Source organism: Fringilla coelebs (assembly GCF_963513975.1).
Source record: "Fringilla coelebs genome assembly, chromosome: 13".
In the NCBI taxonomy this organism is placed as follows: Eukaryota; Metazoa; Chordata; class Aves; order Passeriformes; family Fringillidae; genus Fringilla; species Fringilla coelebs.
In genome coordinates, this window is record NC_140039.1 from 8154181 (window position 1) to 8175586 (window position 21406).

General features: G+C 55.5%; 2 protein-coding genes across 3 annotated transcripts in view; one reads left to right on the forward strand and one right to left on the reverse strand.

Annotated features, from left to right (window-relative positions):
- Window positions 1-8721, forward strand: part of DNAH1 (dynein axonemal heavy chain 1) — a gene marked incomplete at both ends in the record, with an annotated part of 67447 nt that extends 58726 nt beyond the window's left edge. Inside the window, 18 exons of the mRNA XM_084214549.1 lie at window positions 788-937; window positions 1343-1503; window positions 1621-1846; window positions 1933-2128; window positions 2326-2477; window positions 2955-3155; window positions 3546-3686; window positions 4112-4270; window positions 4709-4840; window positions 5027-5197; window positions 5634-5813; window positions 5891-6067; window positions 6245-6415; window positions 6615-6745; window positions 7081-7225; window positions 7450-7656; window positions 8026-8260; window positions 8600-8721. Of these exons, the coding sequence (XP_084070675.1) occupies window positions 788-937; window positions 1343-1503; window positions 1621-1846; window positions 1933-2128; window positions 2326-2477; window positions 2955-3155; window positions 3546-3686; window positions 4112-4270; window positions 4709-4840; window positions 5027-5197; window positions 5634-5813; window positions 5891-6067; window positions 6245-6415; window positions 6615-6745; window positions 7081-7225; window positions 7450-7656; window positions 8026-8260; window positions 8600-8721 (3057 nt within the window). The remainder of the gene's footprint in view (window positions 1-787; window positions 938-1342; window positions 1504-1620; window positions 1847-1932; window positions 2129-2325; window positions 2478-2954; window positions 3156-3545; window positions 3687-4111; window positions 4271-4708; window positions 4841-5026; window positions 5198-5633; window positions 5814-5890; window positions 6068-6244; window positions 6416-6614; window positions 6746-7080; window positions 7226-7449; window positions 7657-8025; window positions 8261-8599) is intronic.
- Window positions 8722-9020: 299 nt separating this feature from the next.
- Window positions 9021-20844, reverse strand: BAP1 (BRCA1 associated deubiquitinase 1). Of its 2 annotated transcripts, none has more exons than XM_084214492.1 (17): window positions 20759-20844; window positions 18463-18492; window positions 18310-18364; window positions 17517-17649; window positions 17023-17142; window positions 16487-16548; window positions 16274-16416; window positions 15641-15719; window positions 14875-14998; window positions 14451-14568; window positions 13888-14075; window positions 13428-13561; window positions 12363-12835; window positions 12138-12241; window positions 11291-11383; window positions 10694-10766; window positions 9021-10421 (listed from the first exon to the last, which is right to left on the reverse strand). In XM_084214492.1, exons 1-17 carry the CDS (start codon window positions 20793-20795, stop codon window positions 10288-10290), a joined length of 2100 nt encoding a protein of 699 aa, XP_084070618.1. In that variant the 5' UTR covers window positions 20796-20844; the 3' UTR covers window positions 9021-10287. The 2 variants fall into 2 exon arrangements, with proteins under 2 accessions (XP_084070618.1, XP_084070617.1); XM_084214491.1 differs by having other exon boundaries at window positions 12084-12241.
- Between the last annotated feature and the right edge of the window lie 562 nt (window positions 20845-21406).

Consider the following 21406-nt stretch of genomic DNA (forward strand, 5'->3'; position numbering starts at 1 on the left):
GCTGTGGGGAGGAAAGCCAGATCTGCCAGGATAGGGGAAACAGCTTTCTGTCAGGAGCTGTGCAGAGCAACCTCAGGCTTTGGGCTCTAGAGCTGTAAAGCCCCATGCTGTGGCAGCCCAACCCAACCAGCACCAGACAGTCTCCACACTCAAATTCATCCCAGGTGGATTTCCCTTCTCAGGGAAAGCAGCACAGGGCAGGAAGAGCCCTCACATAAGCAAGCATATCCCATTCCCACTCTAGTGGGTGTCCGCTAACATTCTGGGAGGCTTGACCTCACAAAACAACACCAGCATCTCCCATAATGATTTTCCTTTTCTAGCAAGAGGGATTAGGGTGGCATTACCTGGCTGCTGAGTATGTTCCCTACTGCCAAAGTGTTAAAAACATTGACCACAACCTCTTCTGCCCTTTTGAAGGATCAGGCAGGAAGCTGAGGCAGCTGCTCCTGCTTTGCTCCCTGAGAGCTTTTCCCACCCACCTGCTCTCACTTTGTAGGCTCTGCCCTGAATTAGCAGTGTGGGGCTCCAGAGTGGTATGGCTCTGTGAAGAATGTCCCATTTCCCCCCCCCCGCCCTTTTCTGCTGTCTCATTCAGCTGTCATTCAGCCTGCTGATGTGGGATCAACTTGCCAAAATAGCCAAAGTCTAGCTGAGCAAGAAAAGCTATTATTTCTGCTGCCCCAGGGAGCTAAATCAGTCCAGTGAGAGGTGTACTGTGCACCAGAGCTGGATGTGAAGGTGTCAGAACACCACAGAAGCCCTGCCCTCCCCTGCTGCCTTTCAGGAGAGGGAAAACAGCCTGGAGGTGGCCAAGCTGAATGACCGGGACTTCCTCTCCACTCTGGAGAACACCATCAGCTTTGGGAAGCCCTTCCTGCTGGAGAATGTCGGCGAGGAGCTGGATCCAGTCCTTGAGCCTGTCCTGCTGAAAGAGGTCTGGGGTCTCCCCTTGGCAAGGGGGGCAGGGGGTGCCTGGCTGAGCTGTAAGGGGCCAGCTGGCCAGGGTGCCATGGGCTGGGGTGCATTTGTAGGTCTCCATGGGCAGGCAGAACTCGCATGGATGAGTGAGTCCCATGCCTTGGGCAGGGCTCCAACACCCTGACAGCCTCCTGCACACACTGGTACTCTGCCAGCAGGCATTTCTGCCTGGGAGGCAGGGCCATGAAACACAACTGCTGTCTTCACATTCAGGCCTTTAGTCCCACAGGGAAGCTTGGAGCTCCTCTGTCCTGAGAGCCTTCTGACTCTCCTGACTGCAGAGCCCAGGGCAAAGCAGGATGCCTTCCCTCACCAGAGGGAGCCATCCCAGCCTTCCTGTATTTGTCCTTTTCTGGTACAGACCTTCAAACAGCAAGGCAGCACTGTGCTGAAGCTGGGGGATACAGTGATCCCCTACCATGACGACTTCAAGATGTATATCACCACCAAGCTGCCCAACCCTCACTACAGCCCTGAGGTCTCCACAAAGCTCACCCTCATCAACTTCACCCTCTCACCCAGGTACCTGCTTTTACCCCATTAGTTGCCCATGCTGCCCAGCCTCATTCTGCAGTCCTCAGACCCTCGGGCATGTTGCCCCCTCACCTGCCACCCTCACTTCCATGGCTTTTGTTGTAGTGGCTTGGAGGACCAGTTGTTGGGAGAAGTGGTGGCGGCAGAGCGGCCTGACTTAGAAGAAGATAGAAACCAGCTAATTATTAGCAACGCTCAGATGCGTCAGGAGCTAAAGGTGATAGAAGACCAGATCCTCTATCGGCTCAGCACTTCTGAAGGAAACCCTGTCGATGACTTGGAGCTCATCAAAGTGTTGGAGGCATCCAAGCTGAAGGCAGGAGAGATCCAGGTCAGAACTGAAAGGTGCTGTCCCCCCTGCAGCTGTGCATCCCCTGCCAGCACTGCACTAACCATGACATTGCTTCTATCCTCCAGGCCAAGGTGGCGGTGGCAGAGCAGACAGAGAAGGACATCAACATCACCCGCATGCAGTATGTGCCTGTGGCTGTCCGCTCGCAGATCCTCTACTTCTGTGTCTCAGACCTGTCCAACGTGGACCCCATGTACCAGTATTCACTCGAGTGGTTCCTCAACATCTTCCTCTTGGGGATCCGTAACTCTGAGAAAGCAGGTGCCTGCCCAGAACAGCCCTCTCCCTCTCCCTCAGCCCCCATCTGCACCCAGTCTGCGTGTGAGAGCAGCATCTGTCCTTCCTGGGCAGGGTGTGGGTGTGCCACTGTGACCAGGAGCCCAGAGGTGACATGGAGGGCACCCTCCACATCCCCCATGGCACCTGCCATCCTTGTCTGGTTGTTGCCTTTTTTTCAGACGAGGTGACGGAGCGGGTGAAGAACATCAACAACTACATCACCTTCAGTCTGTACTGCAACGTGTGCCGCAGCCTCTTCGAGAAGCACAAGCTCATGTTTGCCTTCCTGGTCAGCGCCCGGATCCTGATGAATGAGGGCAAGATCAATATGGTGAGCAAGTCACCTCAGTCCTTGAGGGGATCCCATCAGGGCAGCTCAGGCACAGCCTGTTCAGCCCCCAGAACTGTGTGCTGGGTGGGAAAGAAGCCTTGATCCCTGGGGTAAGTGACAGGCTTGGCAGCCTGCTGGACAAACACAGGGCCTCTGTCTTTATTCAGCTTTCCAACTGTTCTCTGTGTCTACGTGCAGAGCTGCCTGAATCTCCTGCAGCTTTTGCAGTTTGCTGCCTGACTGCTGCAAAGGTTAATGAGTTCAGAGGGAGCAGGAAGGGTTAGCAGAGAGTGGCAGCTGAGCAGTCACTATGTTGATCTCACCAGACCCTCCAGCTAAGCTACTCCTTCACACACACACACCTGGCAGGAGAGCAGCCAGAAGGATACTATGGGATTTTAATTGGATATGGCACCCTGTGCCATGGGCTCAGGTGGGTAGGCTATTATCCATGACCAAATCCTATCCTGTTCCCAGGATGAGTGGCGGTACCTGCTGTCAGGAGGGGCCATAAAGGAGATGAAGGACAACCCAGCTCCAGCCTGGCTGAATGAGAGAGCATGGGGAGACATCCTGGCCTTGAGCAGCTTGAAGAATTTCTCTGGCTTTGACAATGATTTTGCAAATAGCCTTGAAGGGTTCAGGACCATTTTTGACAGCCAGAGCCCTCACAGGCAAGTGTCCCCTGCTTTGTCAGCTTAGGTCTACTGCCCATGACATCCCTGGAAGAGCAAGAGGAGCTGATACAGCCACAGTGCCAGCTCTGCTCCCAGTACAGTGCCAGGCAAGGGAGAGGATGAGGCACTGCCTTGTTTCCTCAGGGGTGACCATTGCCCAAGGCAGAGCCTTATCCCAATGCCTTATCCCAGCAGTATTTGCTGCTTCCCCGGTGGAAGCAGCTTGCCTGCTGATGGTTTCAGAGCTACAGGCAACAATCTCAGCCAAGGGACTGGAAGGTCCTTGTCCCTTATGAAGCCCCACTGGCTGCTGCAGACAACTTGGGTACTTCTCATGGAGTGTGAGATCTGGCACATCCCCCCAAAATGCACCTAATTGCTTTGCAGAGAGCCTTTGCCTGGGAAGTGGGAAGATGAGCTTGATGCCTTCCAGAAGCTGCTGGTCCTGCGGTGTCTGCGTGGAGACAAGGTCACCAACGCCATGCAGGACTTCGTGGTGCAGAACCTGGACCAGCGCTTCATTGAGCCGCAGGTAACCAGCCAAGGGCAGGTGCTGGTGGGGACAGGAATGGAGCAAGAGGCCTCAGGCTTGTGCTAAATGGGCCCCCAGTTGCAGTGAGGTGGCCCTCTACAGCCACAGTGTTCCTCCCACAGCTGGGGAAATACCTATGTCTCGGATGAGGGATAGCATTTCTGATGCCCACCAGTTAAACCTCACCAGGAGGGGGCAGATACTGCAGGTGTACAAAGGAAGAGTTTGAATGACAAATGGAAGAGTGGTTCATGGCCTGACCATGCAGAGGAGAGCTGTACGTGGTTCTCACTGATCATGTTCCTGGCCTTGGCACCCAAGAGGACACTGGAGCCTTGGAGGAGAGCTGGAGGCCAGGAAGGTTGAGGAGGTGCTGAGGTTTGTTCCACTACAGCCTCTCCACTCTAACCAGCTCTCTCTTGCAGACCACTGACCTCTCAGTCGTGTTTAAGGACTCCACTGCCACCACCCCCCTGGTGTTCGTGCTGTCCCCAGGCACTGACCCTGCTGCCGACCTCTACAAGTTTGCTGAAGAAATGAAGTTCACACAAAAGCTCTCTGCCATTTCTCTGGGTCAAGGACAGGTGAGCTGTCAGTGCATTCCTGGAACAATAGTGTCCTGGCACTCCTCTCAACCTCACCACACTCCAAGTAGGTCAAACACTTGCAGCACTATGAAAATACCCTCATGCCCCAGGACCCTTACTCACCAACCTTCTGCTTCTACCCCCTTAGGGTGGGAGCTGCAGCAGCTTGCACTACTGTGCCTTCTAACTTCCCAAATCCATCTGCGGTCCTTCTACTCCCTCCACCCTCCCTCACAGGCTTGTAAAAGCTGTAGAAAAATGTTGCTGTGCCATCAAACAGCAAAGATCCAGCTGAGCCATGGGAGCAAAGCCAGGCCATAGCTCTGGACAGAGGTCCTTCCAGCCAGCTCCAGGGAGCTGCCTCCCTGTCCTGCTCCAGCAGAGCACAGCGTGCCATGGGAAGGGTCTCTGAGCTCTCCCCTTCTGCCTCTGCAGGGCCCCCGTGCTGAAGCCATGTTGAACAGTGCCATGGAGCAGGGCAACTGGGTCTTCTTCCAGAACTGCCACCTGGCCCCCAGCTGGATGCCTTCACTGGAGAGACTCATTGAGGCCATTGACCCCAGCAAGGTGAGATGTTCAGCTGAGCAGGTGCCCACTCTGAGGATAGCAGGCAGGAGGCTGGAGCCTGGGAGGAGCCCTGCTGTAGTTCAGACCCATCCATAGGCTCCTTATAGAACCAGAGGATCAGTGCAGGGGCAGCTGCAGGGGCTGTGCCTGCACCCTCTGAGCACTTGCTGCCTTCTGGACCCCCAGGTGCATCCGGACTTTCGCTTGTGGCTCACCAGTCTACCAAGCAACCACTTCCCTGTGTCCATTCTCCAGAATGGCTCCAAGATGACCATTGAGCCCCCCCGTGGGGTCAAGGCCAACCTGCTCAAGTCCTATATTAGTTTCAGTGATGACTTCTTGAATTCTTGCTCCAAGGTAAGGCACAGATTATGCTTTGGCTTGCTGTCCCTATTCTGTGCCTGCTCCAATGTATGCTTTCCGCCTGGAAAGCTCCTCTCCAAACACAGATCTTCTTCCCCATTAGAGAATCCATGTGCTAAAGGAGGTGTTTCTCATAAACTCACATCCATCCATCCATCCATCCATCCATCCAAGAGACACTTGGAAGTTTTACTTTGGGAAACAGAAGCAACAGTATTTTGTAGGCCTGGCATAAGGCACTTCCAGCTCTCTTTAAGCAAGGAATGAGCCATGGCCTTCCCCAGCACAGCACCAGTGACTGAGGTTTCCCCCTCTCCAAGCTCCAGTTGGCACATGAATTGGCACATTTGCTCTGCCAGGTCCCAGCAGGACCCAGCTCCCTCCAAGGATGTCTCCTCCCAAGCTGAGCAACTCTCCCTGTTTCCCACAGGTCACAGAGTTTAAATCCTTGTTGCTGTCACTTTGCTTCTTCCATGGGAACATGCTGGAGAGGAGAAAGTTTGGGCCTCTGGGGTTCAATATCCCCTATGAGTTCACAGACGGAGACCTCCGCATCTGTATCAGTCAGCTGCAAATGTTCTTGAATGAATATGCAGAAATTCCCTACAAGGTGAGAGCTGCCCCTCCTGTGAGGGAACAGGCTCATGATGCAGACATGGATGAGAACCATGGTGGGGTCTCTTGCAGGTTCTGAAATACACAGCTGGGGAGATCAACTACGGCGGCCGCGTGACCGACGACTGGGACCGGCGCTGCATCATGAGCATTTTGGAAGATTTCTACAAACCTGAGGTTTTAAGTCCTGACTTTGCCTATTCAGAATCAGGTATCTACAAGCAGATCAGTACCTCTTCTGACCTCAATGTAAGTACTCAAGTCACAAATTGCAGCTCATAGATCCAGGGGGATTGTCACAGTGCAAAGGGGATTTCCCCTCTCTGAAACCCACTGCATTTTCAGGTCCCAGGGGGAATATGTTTGTAAGAACCTAGGGATTTTCAGCTGGTCTTGGTTTCAGAGTCTTTGTGGATTCCTCTCCAGGGCTACCTCCAATATGTCAAAGGCCTGCCTCTAAATGACAGCCCGGAGCTCTTTGGTTTACATGACAATGCCGACATCACCTTCGCTCAGAACGAGACCTTTGCACTGCTGGGGGCCATTGCACAGCTGCAGCCCAAGACCATCTCACTGGGAGGCCGCAGCAGGGAAGAGGTGGGTGCCCCAGTCCTGACAGTGCTCTGGCAGCCAGTGTCCAGTGTGGGCAGTGACCACAAGCACCAGCTCTCAGCAGGTGCCACCCTGCCTGCTGGGTGCTAGCGATGGCACTGCTGTGCCAGCGTTAGCTCTCCCCCTTCCCAGCAGCCATGGGGCTGGATTAGAAGGATTCTGCCACTTGCTGCTTTCCTTCCAGATTGTGGAGGAGACCTCCAAGGACATCCTGGCAAAGCTGCCTGACCCCATGAATCTGCAGGAAGTGATTGAGAAATACCCGCTGCTCTATGAAGAATCCATGAACACAGTGCTGGTGCAGGAGGTGATCAGGTAAAACTCCTGTGGGATCATGTCCTAGGGAACAGCAGAGATGTGCAGGCCCCTGCTGCTACCCACCTTTGGGGAACCTCAGTACTGAGCACAACAGTGGGGCTGGCAGTCACACTGTGTTGTCCCAGCCAGGACCTTTGGCTGATTCTGTCTCCATCTGTAACAGTCAGCAGTTTGGGGCTGGGGGAGCAGCTGTGAGACCCTGTTGAAGAGGATTGGGGCTGGGAGTTACATGAGGAGCTTCACTTGTGTATAAAGATCCACACGCCCTCTGGGCAGGCAGTGGGTTAACTGCTGCACTGAGTCACTCTGCTCCCTCTGCCCTTTCTCTGCAGGTACAACAAGCTCCTGGAGGAGGTTGCCTCAAGTCTGAAAGATTTGCTGAAAGCTCTCAAGGGCCTGGTTGTGATGTCCTCTCGGCTAGAGCTGATGGCCAGCAGTTTGTACAACAACACTGTTCCTGAAATATGGAATGCCAAGGTATGTGCCCCAGCCAGCCTAGCTGCTGCCAGAGCTCACCCAAACCAGCTGCTGCTGGACTGGGCTGTCTCCCATGGAGCTGGCTCTTGGTCCCCTGGCATGGAGGTGTCTCCTGCCTAGTGCAGCTCCCAGTGGTTCCCAGGCCCTGGGCTCTGGGCAGCTGAGGCACAAGGTCTAGGCTGTCCTTGACTGCATTCAGCACCTCCCTCTGTGGTGCCCCACAGGCCTATCCGTCCCTGAAGCCGTTGGCATCGTGGGTGAACGACTTGGTGCAGCGGATTGAATTCCTGCAGAACTGGATCAGCCATGGGATTCCCTCTGTGTTCTGGATCAGTGGATTCTTCTTCCCCCAAGCCTTCCTCACCGGGACACTGCAGAACTTTGCCAGGAAGTCTGTCATCTCCATTGACACTATCTCGTTTAGCTTCCAGGTCAGTAAATCAGGTGGAGTCTGAATTTATTTGGAATCTCCTGTTAGAAAGTCACAAAGGCCCTGACCTGCCCAAGAGATGAAGCCACCAGGCTAACCAGCTGCCTATGGCTCCATCAGCCTCTTTGTGCTTGGATAGATCTACCCACCCACATTGCCAGACGCCTCCCCAAGGCTGGCAGAGGCTTCTGCTTCCAGACCTGCTCACATCCCCCTCCACCAGCTCTGTCCCAGGCTGCCCCTCTGAGAGCTGTGGCACGCTCTCTTTCGGCAGCGCTAGCTTAACTAAGAGCTGCTTAAGAGGTTTCTTGGGGCTGAGCTGCCAGGGACACGCCTTGAGCGAGGGCCCGGCGGCCCCTCCCCATGGCAGGTCATGAAGGAGTCGGTGAAGGAGCTGACGCAGCAGCCCAACGTGGGCTGCTACATCCACGGCTTGTTCCTGGAGGGCGCCCGCTGGGACGCCGCTGCGGGTAAGCTGGCGGAGTCACGCCCCAAGGAGCTCTACACGGACATGGCTGTCATCTGGCTGCTGCCTGTCGCCAACCGCAAGCCTCCAGAATCCGGCTCCTACCTGTGCCCCATCTATAAGACTCTCACTCGTGCAGGTAGGTGCCCTAAAGGCAGACTTCCAGAAGCAGGGCAGCTGCAGGAGCAGCTAGGAGGGGCAGTAGGGAGTTCCTCCTGCCATACATGGGCATGGAGAAGGCACTGTTGGCAGGGGCCAGCCAGGGAGAAAAGATTGCTCCTGCTGCGGTTGAGGAGATGGAGCAGCAAGGCACCTTGGCTCTGCAGCAGTGCCCACAGGCAGGCTCCGCTCAAGCCCACAAGCCTGCTTCCCCCAGCCCTGCTCAGCCAGTCACCTGGCTTAGCATGGGGACAAGGGCTCCTGGATGGGGTCACTGTGCAGCAGCACCACCCTCTCACCCTTGCTTCTCCTATTACAGGCACATTGTCAACAACGGGCCACTCCACCAACTACGTGATTGCTGTGGAGATCCCTACGGACAAGCCAGAGAAGCACTGGATCAAACGGGGGACAGCCTTGATCTGTGCTCTGGACTTTTAGCCTGAAAATGCAGTGAGCCAGCCCAGGAACCTGCTGCTGCTGAGGGCCTGAGCTGGGCTGCTGCCCCCCTCTCTTCCTGCCCTCCTTCTGTTGAGGTGAGTTCTGCCCTTCCCCTGTTGAGGTGTGACAATAAATGGAGTCTGGTATTGTTGCACTCCCCACGATTACTTCAAATCTCTACACCAGAGAAGAGCTGCCAGCAGGGATAACAGGGTCTGGAGCTGGCAGATGGTGCTCCCAGCCCCACTGCCCCCCACCCCCTTCCCTCACACACCTCTTCCATGGCTGGCCATTACAGGATAGCTTTATTCCTTCAGACAGATCCATTATTTACAGCACTTGATATTAGACACAGCAAGAGACAGAAGGATTTTCTTTCCTTCAACAAATACCAAAAGAACTGTTTCATAGCCAAGATCTGCACACATATTGAAAAAAATTCAGTCCTCTCCTATGGCAGCTCCACCCCAGGACAGTGCTGGGGAGCAGTGCTCACATCTGATATCTCAGATTTCTGCCAGGCTCCTGGGGGCTGGCAGGAGCCAGCCAGGGGGAAGAGATGTGGGCTCCCTCTGCTGCTGCCCCATCCCGCCTCCACCCTTACAGCAACGAGCCACATCTTCCCCTGCCAAGAGGCTTTACCAAGCCACAGCCAGAGTCCACCCTCGTGCCATGCCCAGCACCTCCAAGACCACTATATGCACCTGGTCTGTTCACAATTCACAGGGTTTCTCTGGGGCCTGGGCCTGCTGCAATGCTGTGTGACCCATAGGCGTTGCCAAGGCCACAGAGCTGGTCCCAAGGAGAGCAGCCAGGGCAGCAAGAGGCACAGGCCACTCCCAGCACTGCCACAGAGGGCTGGGGCCAAGGCCCAGCTCCACAGATGAGCCTACCCACCCTCATCCAGCAACAGAGCTGCCATGGCCCTCTGGGGAGCCAAGCTACAGGGGGAAGGTGTCACCATCCCCAGAGGCTCAGCCAGCACGGGGCACTGGGCAGTGCAGTGTGGGGTGGGCGCAGAAGTGGCTCTGTCCTGGAGCCACCTTGCTAAGAATGGCTAGAGTCTGGGTCAGGACCAAAAATCAGTTTGGGGAAAGGAGGGAGAAGGATAAAAAACATGAACATCCCAGGGAAGCACAGAGCTGAAGGCCTGGACACAGGAGGACACAAGCCACAGCCAGCTGCGGCCAGCACAGCCTCACATGGGCATTGCCAGCGTTCCCACAAGCCAGACCCATCCCCAGCTGGGTGGGCTCTTTCCCTCTGGTCACAGTCCTCAGCCAGGGCGCTGAGACAGAGGTGACAATGTCTGGCTGCTGCCATGGCATGGTCAGGCAGCTGAGCACTCCAGACTCCCTTCTGCTGCAGGGACTCCTCCAGACAGGTTCTTGCCTTTCACAGCTTAGGCGCAGAGAAAAACCCGATTTCCCTTTGTCCCCAGGCTCCACCTGGGCAGAGGGCTTGTCACTGTGGTCCCTCTTCCTTGGGCAAAAGGTAACATAGATCCAAGTGCCAGTGCCCAAAGCCACAAAGCCCAACTGCTGTTTCCCAGCCTTGGCTCCCTGGCTACTGGCGCTTGGCTTTGTAGGGGCGGGAGCGTTTCCGGCGGTCCGGCTTCCTCTGCTTGTGCAGGCGGCCGATGCTGACTCCCTGCCGCCGGCGCACCGAGATGTTCTGCTCCACCAGGCTGGCCAGCATGCCTGCAGGGAGAGCACACACATGGGCCTGGAGTGCTGGCATTACCCATGCCAGAGGGCAGCCCTGCCTCTCTCATTCAAAAGCCATCAATGGGCACCTCTCAAGACTATAAAGTAGAAGGAGAAAGCAGAAATCTGTGGCTCCCCAGATGGAGTGTCAGCCTGTGCCCCAGGCCTGGCCTAAACAGGGAGGCAGGCAAGGTGAGCAGCCCAGGCGCCCAGCTGCTCCATCACACTCAGTGCCCCAAATCCTCTGCCCCATGAGCTCAGCTCACCTTCCTGGGCCAGCATGGATATGAAGGTACAAATGAACTCATCATAGTTGTGGGTTCTCCTCTGGTCATCGATCTACAAAGAGACAAATCCACAAATAATCCACAAGCAGGGGGCAGAAAGAAGGGAGAGTTCAAGGTTAATAGGGAACAAAAAACTGGCATGCCTGGCCCAGCCCACAGACTAGGGAGACTGAAGCAGGAAGGGACCCACCTCCCAGCCTATCTTGGGTCAGTGCACAACTGGGACTATCTCCATCCCACTTCAGATGCCAGCATGTTCCACAAAGAACAGCTCAGAAGAGGTGAAGGTGAGCAGGGGAGGTATCTCTGGTGACTCTCCCCTGCCTCCTATCAGTGCTGATGTTCATCCCAGCACTGTGTCACCCTTCCACAGGCTGCCAGTGCTGGCCCGGGGTTGTGGTCTGTCCTGGTAACAGCTCTGCCCCACTGGGCTATTTGGTAACAGGGAAGAAACTCTGAACGCTCCTCATCGCCATTCTCAGCTGAAACCACTCTCCCTCCATTTTTACATAAAACCACCTCAGACAAAAGCCTTTGGGCAGCTAAATCAGCAGTGCAAACAAGCCAGCAGCACACCTTGAATTTCTTCCTCTTCTCTACCTCCTCCTTCAGGCAGGCCTCGTAGTTTGCAATCTCTGCCTCCACACACTTGAGCAGTGCCAGCAGCTCCTACCGGGATCAAGCAGACCAAACATGAGCACAGACCCAGCCACAGTCCAGGAGCCAGCAGGGTGAGCTGGCAGGTGCTCATCTCTGTGTTAGGAGAGGGATGATTCATCAAAGGAAAAAACACTCGCCCGGGGAAAACAACGAGATCAGTTCATTGAAGGGAATTCACTCTGGCTAATCCCAGGGGAGGTGTGTTCTGCTCCAGCTCCAAAGTTTTGGGACAGGGGAAGGGCTGCCTGTGTGCCAGAATCCACCCCCCACCCCCAGGGCCTGCTCCCCCTCAAAAACAAAACCTGAAGACTTCCCTTTGGAATAGCAGTTTCTACCCAGCTCTCCTCCAGGCAGCCCTTGGTGCCCTTGTGCTGCCTGAACTTGGTGGTGCTCCTAGCTGGAGGGCACAGACAGGCTGTGAAGTTACCAGCGGGCTGGGACTTGGGCTGCAGGGTCTCACCAGCTCCTGGCCCAGAAGAGAGCACAGCAAGCTGAATATCTCAGCTGCAGAGACAGGGTCTGTGCCCACTACGAAGGCAAAGGTCCCCGAGATGACGCAAGGCACAAAACCTGCACTGCCCTGTGCCTCGAGGCACGGCTGCGACGACACGCGAGGGGACACCGTGCACATGCAGTTCATTCACTGCCAGCGCTGCTGCGCCTCCGGGTGAGCTCCACGTTCCCAGGGCTGTCGCAGCACAAAACTCACCTTGGGAGAATACTTTTCCCCCCCAGGGTGATCACTGGTCCTGCCAAGTCCCACCTTCTCTTTGCTGTCACTGGCCTCACTGCCCTCCTTCTCCTCCAGTTTGATCGCAACCGGGGCCTCTTCACCGGGTTTGATGGAAGAGGGGGAGCTTTTCCCATCTACACACAGGGGAAGGAAGCATTAGGAGCCACCACAAAGGAGTGGTATCCACCCCCGAAGTCAAAGGACACTGTCCTGTCACCCCAGGCAAGACAGCACCCCCCTACAGCAGGCACTCACCTGCAGCAGCCAGCGGGCAGAACACGCCGTCCTCAGTGAGGTGCAGCAGGCCAGAGCTGACGATGGGCCCCAGGTCCCTGACAGCGCGGTTGTAGCGCATGCAGTCGAGGCGCAGCAGCCCGTCCTCCTCGCCGAACAGCACCTTGGAGATGTGCGAGGTGACGGGGCTGGAGGGGCGCGTGGGGTTGGCCGAGCGGATGGGGGAGCGCAGCGGCGAGTTGAAGGCGCTGCCGATCTCGGAGGCCGTGTCTGTGCTTTCGTTGCTGGGCGTGGGGGAGGGCTGGGAGTGCGTGACCACTGCCACGGCGGCACCCCCGCCGCTCGTCTTGATGGACAGGGGGATGGAGAGATCCTTTTGAGATTCCTTCAGCTTCTCAGCCAGGACGTTGATGGTGTTGGGCTGCAGGACAGAGAGCTGGCCATCTGCGGCCCCTGCCACGTGCTCTTGCTTCACTTGCCCTTTCCTCTTGTACCTGCCCAGGGAAGGTGAATAGCTGGTGGAAAGAGGTGGGGGCCCACCATGGACACTGCCAGCTCTGTGCTCAGCAGTCCAGGCTGCCTGCCTGGATGAAACAAGGTCGGAAATACTTCAACACCACCCCCAGCACCACCGGCTTCTCTTGCAGCACCTCAGCACCACTGAGCCACTCAGCCCCAGGGATCCCTACACTGCTGGGGGGCACAGGGTGCTGTGTACCCCCCGCTCTTCTTCCAAAGCCCCCAATGCTCCCTTGCTGTGACCCCAACTTCCTGGCCTCAGAAGCAGTCTAAGCACACCAACACTGTCACCAGGAGCTGAACTGGCAATCAGCACTGTGGAACCAACGTTCCTCAAAGCCCCAAAGTCTGCTGCCAATACACAGTTACTCTCAGGGCAGCTGAAATACAGAGTTGGCTGTAAAGAGCTACAGAAGGACTTTACAAAACCCAGTGAGTGAAAAGTAAAATGGCAGGTGAAGAGAAGAACGGAACTAGCAAGATCTAAGGAAGGAGGTTAGGGAAGTCCTCGCTCATGGTTCTGCAAATGTCAGCTCCCAGCCCCCCACCCACAGCTCAAGCTGTCACCTGATGGCTGAGTTGGTGTTACGAACTTCCTCCTCATCATCATCATCATAGTCATCCTCATCATCCGAGTACTGCTGGTGCTGTCGGACTGGGACCCGGTTGCGACCCACTCCTGCCGCAAGGTCTTCCTCCTCCTGCAACACACCACTGCTGAAGGCCTGCTGGCAGCAGGGCAAGGAGGAAGAACCCAGTGGACTCGTCCTTGGTCCAGCCCAACACCAGGACTTGGTTCTTTTGAGAGGAAACAGGGACCCTTCCCCATTCTTGTTCAGTTTACCCACATTAAGGTAAACCTCCTTTGTCAGGTCAGTCTTTATATACCCTCTCCCCTCCCCAGGCTGGCTGCAAGGCAGGGCCAGGCTTAGGGCAGCTGACAGGTGTGGTCCCACAGAGGGGAGGGACTGCAGGCAAAGAGCTCAGCTTGAATCAGCTGTGCTGCTAGCCTGGTGCTCCAGCCTACCTGCATGGGGGACTTGGCATAGTTGTGGTTATCCAGGAAGGCTGGCAGTCTCTGCACAATGGGGTTGGGGTTTGCTGGAGGGGCCCCGTTGATGCCGCTCACTGCTGTCTTTGGCACTGGTTTGGATTTGCTGGGTGGGCTCTGTGTGGCTGTGGGGTGGCCCTGGCTGGTGGCTTCATCGGTGCCATCTGCCACACAAGCACAGCACAGCCTTTCATCATCAGCACTGTCACCTTTTACTCCATGTCCCCTACCAGCTCTTATTCAACCAGGTGAGAGAAGAGCTCTAACACTCTCCCAGACCACCACAACCACCTCCATCTGTCACTGGTGTCCCCAGGTTCCAGTCCTCCCACTTTTCAAACTTCACATCCTACAACACACCCTCAGACACACAGGCATCACCATACCCCAGCACAGTGCACATGGGCCAGGGCTCACAGAAAAGAAAGTGAAGCAGACAATAAAACTGCCCAATGTCCCAGGTCAGCCAGCTGTTGTCACCACCCTGTGCTCACTCCATGGCGGGCCAGGCTGGCAACACTGCTGGTACAAGGCCCTACCTGGATGTGTGCTCTCTGGAGTCACGGTCTTGCTGCTGGCTGGCTTTGCCTCTTCACCAGGCTGAGACTCCTGAGACTTCTGGGTCTGGATCAGCTCAGGCTGAGTTACTCGGATAAGCTTTAAAGCAAATGACATAGAAGCTGCATGCTGGATCAGCAATGACCCAAACCACATCCTTCCCGCTCAAGCACTGCAGAGCTCATGAGGGTGAGCCAACACCAAGTGCCCAGGTAACAAGAGACACAGGCAAACCACCTCCCAGGTGAGCAGCAATGGCCAAGCAGTGAGGCTGGCTATGTCCTCTTCCCACAAGATTTTTCCCAAGGCCAAACAAAACCCCTAACACCAGGGCTCAGGTAGATGCCCTGAAAAAGCCTATTCCCCCAGCAGCCTTGCACTCCCTCAGGGCCTGGGCTGTCCTACCTGCTGCAAGGCCTCCAGCACAGTCTGGCGGTTCATCTTCAGGATGTGCAGCTTGGACTCGTACTTCATCCTCCGGTCAGGCACCACGGCCATCAGGTTGAAGCGGATGTCGTGGTATGGCTCCCTGCAGGAAGGGCAGCAGCCCTCAGCCACAGGATCATCGTGACAGCCCCATCCCCACCTCCTGCCCAGGCATTTAACACCAACACACCCATGGCTTCTCCCCAAAACCAGGTCAATTTCACAGTGGCCAGTGAAGCAGTACAAGGTTTCTTCAGCTACCACACAAAACACTCTCAGAATCACAGGTTAGCTGAGGTGGGAAGAGACCCATGAGATTCATCTGCTCCAGGTCCTGCTCCAGCAGGATAACCTAGAGCTGGTCACAGAACAACATCCAGACAGCTTCTGAATAACTCCAGAGATGGAGACTCCATCTTTAGGCAACCTATGCCAGTCACCCTCATGCCCAAGCATCCAAGAGGTCCAGCTCAAGACCAGAAGCACCACTCCTCCTCCTATGGACTTGAGCTAACCCAGACCTAATCAGGTCACTCTTAAAGCTGTGCAGCATTTGCAGGGACTCTGCATCACACAGGGAATGCGTGCTCTGCAGGCAAGAGAAGGCAAGAGGCAGAGCACCTGTACCTCTCCATTGGCAACCTCCACCCACACTTCCACAACCTGCCACTCAGAAACCACAGGACAAATAATCCAGGGAAGTATGGCAAGGGGCCAGTGCTTGGCCCATGGGCCAGGACATTACCCTGCAGTGGCCAGGCCAATGCGCTCCATGATCACTCTCCTGGCTTTGTCTGTCCATTCCTCATCATCTGCCCACGGCCCTGTGATAACAACACACAGCTGGACTTAGCAAAGCAGGTCATGCTGAAGTAAACCAGGTACAGGAAGTGGGTACCTTACCAAAGGACTGACAGACAGAAACCTGTCAGGGAAAATAACTGCCTGAATGACAGAACTGAGGGGTCAAGTTGCAAGAGAAGTTGTAAGAGAAGTAACCTGGGCAGCTCAGTGGGACCTGTTTGGACCAGTTGTCTCAACACACAGTGGTTATTTTGCACAATGAGAGAGCAAGGAGATAAATTCTCCTTGCTATATTAAGTTATTTCAGAGCTGAAGGACCTTATGGCCATGAGCAACTGGGAAGAAAATGGAAAAACAAAAGCAGTGCATTTAGAAATAATTGCTTTCTAGGCACAGTCCTCAGCACACAGGCTCCAAAATTAGCTGTCAAAACTCAGGACAAATCTGGGAGCCATTGGAGTCTGGGAGCCAACACTAACGCCACTTAACACTAAGAGGCAATGAAAAACAGTACATTTGGACACCTCAGGGTGCTATTCACCTGTGTCAACAAGCAGGGACAGGTGGCTCTTACCGTGGTCAATGGGATAGACCTTCAGCCCGTCCAGCTCAAAGAGCCGTCCCTTGATGGGGACGTAGCTGACAAAATGGAAAGCCTCCATGGTCCGCACGGCGCTGATCCCGTTCTGCTTCTCCGGCAAGTGCCGTGGCTCTGGCCTGCGAGGGACAGAGACCATGGAGAGCTTGCCTCCTCCAGATAGAGGCAGCTGCAGACACCCTCACTCACCTGGCATGGCTGTTGTGGGCCTTGGCCAGCTCCGGAGCATTGCCGATGGCATAGCCTTTGCTCTGCAGCCAACAGCAAGAGAGGAGAGCAGCTGAGAAGTGACAGGGAACAAATAAAATGCTTCACCTTCCCACTCCCTCCGTCCCTCTACCCACAGGACCAGGACAGAAACCCTCAGGAACATCCTCTACTCTTCTGAGTTACAGGTAAAGTCCCAGATGGAAAAAGCACACAATTTTTACTGAATAAATTACAGCTGGAGAAAAACAGACTTCACAACAGGCCTGAAGGGAGGAGGGCCTTTGATTACAGGGAGTAACATGACAGAAGCCTCAGAGCTGCACTCAGCCTAAAGAGGACCAAGGCTCTGAGCAAGGCAAGGCAGGAATATAAGAGAGAAGAGGCAGTCCTGCTGCAGTGTGCAGCCACAGAGGCAGGGAAGGAGCCAGCTCTTGAAGAGCATCACCCCAAGAGGGAAGCAAGAGGCAGAGCCAGCTGTGCCACCCCTGCACAGCCCTGCCCAACCCTGCCCCTACCTCAGGGCTAAAGCCTTTGGTGAAATCCTTCATGCGGCTCAAGGTGGGGCCCAGGTCAACATTGTTGCAGTTCAGGAGGACGCTCAGCAGGGCATGGGTGGCACAGGAATTGGGGATCAGCTAGAGAGCAACACAAAGACCAACTTAACCAGCAGGAACAAGGCAGCCTTTCAATAACCCTCAGTATTTATAACAACTGAAAGCACTGATGCAAGAACTATCAGCACTTGTGAGAGCAGTGACCTGACCTCAGCTCTCACAGGAAAGAGAGAAATCAGTATCACTTAGTGAGCCTCACTATGCCCCATGAGCATCTGCTCACCATGCAGGCCACAGTCTCTCAGCCCTCACCGGATTCCCTCCAACCTGGAGCTCAGGGAAGAGGAGCTGCCCTCCTGACCAGCAAGATCAGTGCAGCCTGTCAGTGGCACATGGCTTCCCTGAAGTATCACAGGAGACACCCCACACACAGTTTCCCCCTGCCTGGAGCCTACCTGGTGAGCAAAGAACATGTTATTGACGATGTCATCGTCGATCACCGACGTCTCATCCACCAGCGTGGAGACCTTGCGGCGGGAGCGGCGCTCCTCAATCCACTTGAACAGGAAGATGAACCCATACACGGGGCTGCACAGAGAAAGCAGCAGAGCTCTGCACCAACCACACCACTGGGGCTGCTCTGCCCAGCATCAGAAACCTTGTGTTTCACAGCACAGTAAAGAGAGAGAGGAAAAGCAGAACGACCAGTGCCATCTTTCTGGCAGTGACCATCCCTGCCACAGTCCCTCAGCCCGACACTACTGAGGACACTCCTGCGCTGATGCTCCAGGCTCAGCCTACAATCAAGCTTGAAAACTTTGGGGATTGACAAGTCTTAAGAGGCTGAAAACAAAGAAATGGGAAAATCCCCTCTGGAGACTGACTGACTGCAGAACAGTGCCTGGCCACTGAATGTCCCTCCTTTTAAACTTACCTTGGGTTCATTTCTGAGATGCATTCAGCAATGGCTTTTAAGAAGCAACAGCCTCAAAGCCTTTTCACAACACCAGGACAGGGAGAAAGCCCACACTGCAACCACACCCCCTCTCACGGTGAGGGAGTTGAATCCCTTGGAGGATGTCCCCCAGCTGCCCCAAACCTGATGAAGCCCTCCTGGCCCATCACTCACAGCTCTGGCCTCCATGCCAAACAAGCTCACACAGGCCCCTCTGAACACCTGGCCATGAGTTCCCAAGCCCACAGACCACTCTGCTTAGCACAACTCACACTCTCAAACCTCTGACTCACCCTTGGCATTTGCTCTGCAGATCATAAATCTCCTCTACCTGCACTCCCTTGACCCCTGCAGACAAAGGACAGAAGCTGGTGTAAGGCCCACTAGAAAGGACAGGGTAATGTCAGGCACAGAAACGACTTCTCAGAAAGGTTTCTAGGACTTACCAAAATCTTCAACCAGGAGTGTGAAAAGACCTGAAAGGAATAAAACCAACAGGTTACTTCTGGCTGAAGAGAGCAGAGAAGAAATCCACTGTTACAATCCCCTGAGAGTCCCACATGGTCCCAGGCCAAGGCACAGCCAGAGAATCCACAGCAGAGTGGCACCAGGATCACACCAGCTCAGAGGTGCTCCAACAACCTTCACCCCTCCATCCCCACTGACCATCCTTTTCCTCAAGAGAACCTGAACCAGCTCTTCCCTGTCAGAGCCCACTGCAGCTGGCCTGCCAAAGGAGCAGCAGCAGCAGGGAGCACCTAAATGACACACACACACTTGTAACCAGAGAGATAAATGACTGAAGATATCACAAGATAATTTTTTAAAAATATAATTTCTGTTCATGTTAGTGAAAGCCAGTGAGGGGAAATCCAGATCACAGCAACAGGGCTGCAGGGAAGTCCAAGGGCTGAAAAAAGCTAATCTTCATCTCCCTGTCTCTTTGGGGGGAACCAAATCCAACAGCCTGTCTCCAGTGGCTACAAAATTCAGGAGGACATAACTAGGGACACAGAGACAACCTCAAGAAAACAAGGATTATCAGACATCAGCAACTGAGCAGCAGCTGCCACTCTGATGCTGAAGCAAAGGCAGTCAGCCCAATTTTCAGGCAGTCACTCTGCATGTGGAGGAAGCGAGTTCGAGACTGGAATAACAAATCTGCTTTTTTAGCTCCCTTAGAAAGGCTGCTGAAAGCCTGGGAGGAAGTCCAGGGAATACCAATAAGAAGGATTAAATCCAGAGAAACATCCCTGTAAGCAATGGATTTAAGGACCCTGATGTATGTGACTCAATTAAGAAGAGCCCAAGGGGCTTCCACACCGAAGCTGAAATGATTAAAACAGGGAGGAAACTCCTGGGAGCAAAAAGTCTTCATTAATTTAGCAGAAAACATTGTATTTCTTACAAAATTGTCAGTGAGAAGCAATATGCTGTGGAAATAACATGCTTCCAACCAGTGGGAGGCCAGGCCATTACACCAAACCCCATCACCTTCCTGGTCCCTTCCAACCCCACTTTTTTCTCCGGCATATTTCAGCATTTCATTTTACCTCAGCATCCACAAAAGGCACAGCCCTGCTGCTGACACCTCTCCTGGAACACACCAACACCCACACCACATTATAGGGCTTGGCTGGACACATTCTGGTGTCCACAAGCTCACATGACACTATGCCAGCAGCCTGGATGTCCCCAAGGCTCTCTTCCCCACCCAAACCTGGATGCACTGACGCTTCCTGACCAGTAAAGCACACAGAGATTGCACCCCAGTCAGAGCCAGTGGGGAGATATTCAGCTACTGGGATGTGCTGAAAGCTGAGAACAGCACATGGGTCACTCCTAACATCTGTCCCAGCTGCCAGCCCTGCATCCAAACTCCCACAAAGCCAAAAACCCTGCCTCTGCCCAGACAGATTGTCCCCCGAGCAAATAACCTGCCCTCCCAGCTGTGGGAATCCAAACCATGTCCTGGGACTGTTTGCCATGATGAAGGCCAGGAGGGGAATGATTTCAGCCTTTTCCAAGTACCAGTAAAGTGAAGAAAGAGCAGCAAAACTGGGGGTGACTGGGACCCTGACACCAGACAGAATCCTTTACTGAGTGCAAGAGACAAGGATAATTCCAGAGGTCACATTTCCTCACCCACAGCCCCAAAAACTCACCACCCCATCCTAGAGAGCAGCTGCCAGCCTTGCACAGGACAATCCCATTCCACACTACAGCGACTCAGAGGATTAAAACAACATTTCAGACAACACCAGCGTTGGCCCTGAATTCCCATCCCTGAGACAACTCCATCATTCACAGCATCCACCCCCAGGGCAGCGGGAAGGGGACACCCCTGACCATCCTGCTCCCAGTTTCTCCCTGCCGGCCTCTTCAGCCGCTGTCCTGCCCTCCTGCAGGCGTGCACCGCACATCTCACCGCCCAAATTCCACCGGTGCTCCCGCACCACCACAGCCCCCCAAAACCGCACCTGCACACCCCATACCCGCAGCCCCTCCGAACTTTACCAGCCCCCCCAAAACTCCACGCGTGCACCACAGGTCCCACCCCTCAAACCCCACCCGTGCCCCCACAGCCCCAGCCTGCCCCTGCAGCCTCCCTGAGCCGTCCGCCACGTCCCCCCCACTCAGGCCCCGCCGCCCGCGTGTCCCTCAGAGCCCCTTCGCCGCCCCGAGCTGTGCCTCGGCCCTCCCGCAGCCCTGCCCGCTGCGCGGTGCGGTGCCCGCGCTCACCGGGGTCGCTCTCCAGCTCCAGCCAGCCCTTATTCATCTTCCCGCGGGCCGGGCCGCGCCGCCATGTCCGGCCCCGACTGCGGGCCCCGCCGTCGCTCGCCGCTCTGCGTCATCGCGCGCGGTGACGTCACGGGGCCGCGACAGGCGGCCACGTGGAGGCGGAGGGGCGGGGGCGGGGGCGGGCGCGGGCGCGTGCAGGGCTGGGAATGGTCCGGGAACGGCCCGGGAACGGCCCGGGAACCTGCTCGGAACAGGGACCGGGAACGGCCCGGGGAACTGCTCGGAACAGGGACCGGGAACGGCCCGGGGAACTGCTCGGAACAGGGACCGGGAACGGTCCGGGGAACTGCTCGGAACAGGGACCGGGAACGGTCCGGGGAACTCCTCAGAACGGGGACCGGGAATGGTCCGGGAACGGTCCGGGGAACTGCTCAGAACGGGAACCGGGAATGGCCCGGGGAACTGCTCAGAACAGGGGAACTGCTCTGGGGGAGAGCCCCGGGAATGGCCCGGCATTGCCTGGAATCTGCTCGGAGCAGGAGCCGGGCCCCGGAGCTCTTACTGCTGCCGATACACGCTGTAATGTTGGCTTTTCGCGAATATTGAAATGGATTTTACATGTGTGGCATTAAAGCAACTTTGCTGTAA